The sequence below is a fragment of the Rhinopithecus bieti genome, unplaced genomic scaffold (genome assembly GCF_001698545.2).
Source record: "Rhinopithecus bieti isolate Rb0 unplaced genomic scaffold, ASM169854v2 scaffold_49762, whole genome shotgun sequence".
Lineage (NCBI taxonomy): Eukaryota > Metazoa > Chordata > Mammalia > Primates > Cercopithecidae > Rhinopithecus > Rhinopithecus bieti.
In genome coordinates this window covers 1,900,139-1,906,043 of record NW_016819845.1, presented here as the reverse complement: position 1 = coordinate 1,906,043, position 5,905 = coordinate 1,900,139, and the positions used below count along the sequence as shown (strand labels likewise).

Genomic DNA, 5,905 nt, shown 5'->3' with positions numbered 1-5,905 from the left:
TTTTTCTTTTCCTTTTCTTTTCTTTTCTTTTTTTTTTTTTTTTTTTTTTTTTTTTGAGACAGAGTCTTGCTCTGTTGCCCAGGCTGAAGTGCAATGACGTGATCTCCACTCACTGCAACCTCCGCCTCCCGGGTTCAAGTGATTCTCCCACTTCAGCCTCCCAAGTAGCTGGGATTACAAGTGTCTGCCACCATGCCCAGCTAATTTTTATATTTTTAGTAGAGACGGGATTTCACCATGTTGGTCAGGCTGGTCTCGAACTCCTGATCACTCAGGTGATCCACCTGCCTCGGCCTACCAAAGTGCTGGGATTACAGGCGTGAGCCATCATGCCCAGCCCTCTTCTGTATTTTTGTTGTTGGCTTTTCTTGTCTGTCTCCCCTACCTGATCATAGGGTCCTGAGGCAGGTTTGAATAGCTCATCTCTGTGGTTACTGAAAGGTAGCTGGCCAGGGCTGGCCACTGCAAGGTATCAAAAACGAAAAGGGGAAAAGGAGAAGATGGGTGGAAAATGAGAAATATGGGGGAAACAGAGCTGGGGTATTTTCAGCCCATGAAGAAGTGGCCACAGGCTATAAATCTGTCTTTATAAACACCCCCCCAGCCATCTGCCCCCAAAACTTTGGCACAAGAAATCTCTGCCTTTTCTATAAAAAATTCAGCTCATATGAAAATTGTATACACATGTTGAGTATTATCTGGGCTTTGCATTTAGAAAAGAAAAAAAAAATCTTTTGCTCTTGCCTATGTCTGTTTCTTTGTCCGGCCCTTTGAGGCTCTGGTCTGTGAGTGTCTGTGCCAGTGTGCATGGCTGAGAATGGATGCTTTATGTGCAAAGGAAACACGGCTTTTCTTTGGCTGGTTCTCTGAACTCAGCTGCCTGTCACAGGGCTGGCTGCCTCGATCCGCTTAAAGGAAGTCTCACGTTTGTATTTTAGCTCTGTATTGAGGAGGCCGCTGCCTTTCCAGGGAGTCTTCTGGGACATCCCCTGAATCAGGAGGGCCTGGGGGCCACGGAAGTCTCAAGGCCCAAGTGCCAGGCCTCACAGAGCAAGGGCATAGGGCCCTTATATATCTTTCCCCTTGGGAGGTTACCTGTGGCAGTGAAAAGGAGTCAGGTAGACATGGGTGCAAATCTGACTCTCAGTTCCCAGATGTGTGATCTTGAACAAGCTCCTTGACCTCTCTATGCCTCAGTTTCCTCATCTGAAAAATGGAGAGAGCAGAATTGTCACCTCAATAGAGCTGCGGTGCAGAATAGGTAAGATAATGCATATGACCACATTTGGGGCTCTGAAAGGTTAAGTGCACATGTTGATTTATTATTAATGTAACGGGAAGTTAAAATTGAAGTTTTAGCTGAGGAACCAAGGTATGACAGCTGCTGCAAGCCACAGGTGGGCTGAGGCCAGCCCAAGAGTACAGGATTTACAAAAGTAAAATGCAAAAACCAGTTGCACATTTATCAAAGCTTGCCACCTCTTTGGAAGACAGAAAGGGTTGGGTTGTGGAAATTTCGGAAAGATTTTGTGAAGACTTCTTTGCAAAAGGAGTTTGTGCCTTCACTCTTAGCCCTAGTTCCTAGGGACTCCCAGAGAGCTTGTTTTGTGTGCCTTGTAACTGGGGGATTGTGGTGGGCTGGGGTCTGACTCAGGCTTAAGGAAGCTGTAGTTGGTGGCAGCAGAGGAGAGGAAGTAGGGACATGGCCTACAATGGTTGGGCAACGATAGATGAGGCAGAGGGCAGGGGAAGGGGGTGTTACATTCCTAGTAGGAATGTCAGCCTGGGGTCATTGTGAAAGGGATTCTGTCCAGAAGGAAGTACCTGGAGAGGCCAAGAAGGGGAATGGCGAGTTACTGGGCAAACAAAAAGCTCACCTGCATCGAGGGAGTTGTAATCATTGGTGGGGCAGCAGGGCTCTCCCCAAATAACCTATAGAGCATTCAGGAGGGAAACTGTCAACTTAAAACATCTATCAGACTCAGAGAGGACAAAGCCAGTCTTTGATAGTCCCATCCAGTTAAGAACTTCCCCATCCCCTTTGCCTCCCTTCTCTATCCCCATGTGATTCTTGGAAGGACCAGAAAATAGGTTAGCAAGCTAGTGGAGGAGCAGAAAAGCCAACCCACAGGTTTCTGTTGGCAGCAGGCCTTAGGGGAAAGAGGGAAGAAAATGTAAATAATGAATTGAAGCAACGTCCCTGATTTAAAGCGACCACAGGATGTTTTATTACTTAACAATGATTAGAAAACTCAAGGATCTGTCCATATTCTCATTCTAGGGCAAAGAATGGACTGAACACAATGAAGAGTTTTAAAGTGAAATGGGAGACAAAAATAAAGTGGCTTTAATGAGTCCTGCTTATTCAATGTATTGGATACATGATTACTTATCTAGCACTAACCATGTGCTAAACACTGTACAAAGCACTTTATATTTTCAAAATAAGCCATGGAGATGGATGCTATTCTAATTTCATTTTGCAAAGGAAGAAATTCAGAAGGGTTAGATAACCTGAGTTGGGTTTCAGGGAGGATGAGCAGGAGCCAGCATTGAGGTCAGGCAGTGAGGCCCCAGAACTGGCCACCCTATCACTTTCCGTCTGAGGTGTCTCAGTTGGCAAATCAGACAAAGTATTTGAGGAAGGACTAAAGTTGGGCCTCATGCCTCCAAGTGCACTAAGCTAAAAATATTTCAGGAGTTCACGGGACTTTTCACCAATCCTTTTGGGAAAGGATTTCAGGGAGATATGCTGTTTGGGCTAGAATGACTTGGTTTTAAATATGAAGACCCACTCCAGCTAACTTAAGGAAGAAGAACATTATCATAAGGATACTGGGATGTACTCGGGAAGCCTGTCACCACTCTCTCTGCCTCCATTCTTCTTGCTCATTCTCCTCCTTCTTTTCCCATTGCACACCCTGAAGTCCATTTTGCAGAGCAGGACTACCCCAGTTTCCCAGTTAAGGGAACTTCAGTTCCAGTTCGAGGGAGACCAGTTGGCTGAATCCTGACTTGAAGTGTAGAGCATGATTCAGTTAAATATATACTGAGCAACTACTAGGTTCTGGGTTTTATTTTAGGCATTTAAGATATAGCAGTGCACAAAATCGATAAAAAGGGCGGGGAGGAACAAATACCAAAACAAAAGAGTCCTCCCCTCGAGGTGTTGAGAGGCGGGTGTTCCCACTGGAAGAGTGGGTTTCTGATTGGTCTTTCTTGGTCAGCTGACCTCTTCTAGCTCAATCATCCATTCCCAGGGCCGGGGCCACAGGGTATGGCAGAGGTGGCTGCATGCCGGTACCTGGGACTGAGCTGGGATTGGCGTCCTGGGCTGCTTGTCCCTGAAACTGTCAGAAGACTGCAGACACAGTCCAGTTGGTCCTAGCAAAAGCCACTGAACAGTGGTGGCAACCGGCTGCTAGATCTTATTGACATTCTCTCTCGTGTGGGCCACCACTCATTAGCCTTGCCCCAGTATCTTTCATACTGGGTGTGACACACAATTGTCTTTTATTTCACTCCCTTTTGTGTTGCCTGAAGCTAAACCTTATTTTACCCGTTGCTTTTTGCTCTTCTTTCCTTCCTGAGTGAGCCTTTTAAAGGAGGAAATGGGGAAGTCTCCCGCTGGCCTGGTGTGGGCAGCAGCTGAGGCGGAGCCTGGGGGTGACAGAGCACACAGAGAGAGGACAGACTATCCCGGAACTGTTGTCCCCCAGATGGTCTCCTCTGAGGCAGTGACCCTGCTTTGTACAGCTGGGCCTGGCTGAGGGAGCTGGCTGAAAGGGCCTTGTCAGAGTGCCCTCAGCCTTCCTTGTCCGGCTGGCTGGGATTGGCGAGGACCTGGGCAGCCAGGGTCCTCGCCTGCTTCCTGTTTGATGGGCACTGCCATCGCCGTTGGTAATGCCAGCTACTACTTTTCAATTGGCCAGGTTCTGGGCCTCCCCTCCTTCCAACCATTTCTACAGAGGTTTTTTTTTTCTTTTTTTCGTTCCTTTTTTCTTCTCTTTTTAAAACATGAGCTACTGCACATTCAGTAATGCAATAGATTACATCAGATGCTGCATTTGCCAGCCTCAGCACTGTGCTACACTCCTCACTGCTGCAGCAAGGATGCAAACCAGGTTTATGTTAGGATGGAGTTCATGGTGCAAAATCCCTAGACGGGTTTCTGTGGGATCCTTGTTTTGTCAGCTGAGCAGCAGGCTACTCTTGTCTTTTCTTGGTGGTTAAGAGTATGAAATTCTGAGTGGAGAGACCAAGATTCAATCCTGCCAGGGCCACTTTCTGTATGTGTGACCCTAGGCATGTAACTTAAACCTTGGTGCCCCAGTTTCTCACGTGAAATGAAGTTGATAATGGTTTCCTCTCTGCATCATTGTGAGTTGAAATCGGGATAATATACACAAAATGCTTCCCATGATTCCTGGCACAGAGTACCCACCCAACACACAGCAGCCATTGTTAATATACTTGTTACAGCCCTCCTTGAATTCTGCTCCCCAACATAATCTCCCACTAGCTGGGATTGTGGAGGGCCCGGACAGACAGGGTCCTTGCCTGCTTCCTGTTTCATGGGCACTGTGATTGGCTTTGGTAACGGCAGCTGCTTCTGGCCATAATGACAGTGGGCTGAAACCAGGCTTTGTAGTCAGACAGATCTGCACATTTGTGACAATCACACGTACCTCTAGGGTTATGAGAATTAAATGAAATAATGGTTATAACCATAATACATGTATATAAGCACTTTACACACCTTATTCACTTAATCCTCCCAGCGACTCTAAGATGTAGGTAATATTATTATGTGTATTTTACACATAGGGAAACTAAGACATTAACAAGGGTGCTAAGTAAGGGGTTCAGGCTACAAGCTAGTAAGTAAATAAAGGAAGAAGTGGGTAGGGTAAGCCTGCCTATTCACTGTACCAATTGCCACCCTCTACCTTACTGCCTGAAGTGCCTGGCACCTATTAGGAGTTCCAAAAATGTGAATTACATTTCTATACATTGCAGGTGTATAAATAAGAAGGCTACAGAGCAGAGTGGATGTTTGGGATAATATCCATGGGAATCACTGGGGAGTAAAGTCAAGCCAATGATACGATCTAATGAAGTTAAAAGGACCTACTCTGTGCCAGACTTTCTCCTGGACGATTGGCATTGTGTAATTCAAATTAATCCTGAGATCATGGTGTGTGATAGATGAATAGGTTCCTTTAGTTAATGTGAATTTTGTCCACACATATCTCTGAGCTTCCTGATTTCAGATTACTCCAGAAAAATCACTTTTCCTAAGGACTGGGAGGAAAAGTGACTCTTATAACCAGCCCAAATTGAAGAGCAAACAGGATGTGCAAAGATTTGGAAGGACAACCTTGTCACAGCCAAATGTGCAGCCTTATTTTCCACTGGTCCAGAAAAATATATGCACAGTGCAAAGCAGTCTCCAGGCTGAGAACCTGGAGGTGTCAGTCAGGGGCTGGGAGGAAACAGATGGCATGCTCAAATTAGGCGATTTGAGGAATGTTTAATAAAGGAGCTATTTACAAAGGTATGGGCAACCCACAAGATACGGTGCAGTTTCCTGGGGCTGGTAATAGCTGAGTGTTGTCAAGTCTCCTAGGCCTGAGGGGACAAGAGACAGAGTGCTGGGCTGGACCCTGAGATAGAGAGCCTGGTGTGCAGGACCTGTAGCTTTTGGTGGAGGGACTCAGCCAACCAACAGTGGCCCAGCAAGTGGAGGCAGGGGAATAAATACTCCAACCTCACTTTCTATCTCCTGCCCCACCCCCTGTTGTTTGAGCCCAACCAAGAACCAGAGAGCAAACGGGCACCATTGATTCTGGTCACTGAAATGAGCTCCCAGAATCACAGAGCAGTTTGCAAGAGGCTAGACTGT

General features: G+C 46.5%; 1 protein-coding gene across 1 annotated transcript in view; it reads right to left on the bottom strand.

The window, feature by feature from the left end:
- Positions 1-3,892, bottom strand: part of CPEB4 (cytoplasmic polyadenylation element binding protein 4) — a gene marked incomplete at its 3' end in the record, with an annotated part of 47,811 nt that extends 43,919 nt beyond the window's left edge. The window contains exon 1 of the mRNA XM_017859273.1: positions 3,844-3,892. Within this exon, the coding sequence (XP_017714762.1) occupies positions 3,844-3,892 (49 nt within the window). The remainder of the gene's footprint in view (positions 1-3,843) is intronic.
- Positions 3,893-5,905: the final 2,013 nt, after the last annotated feature.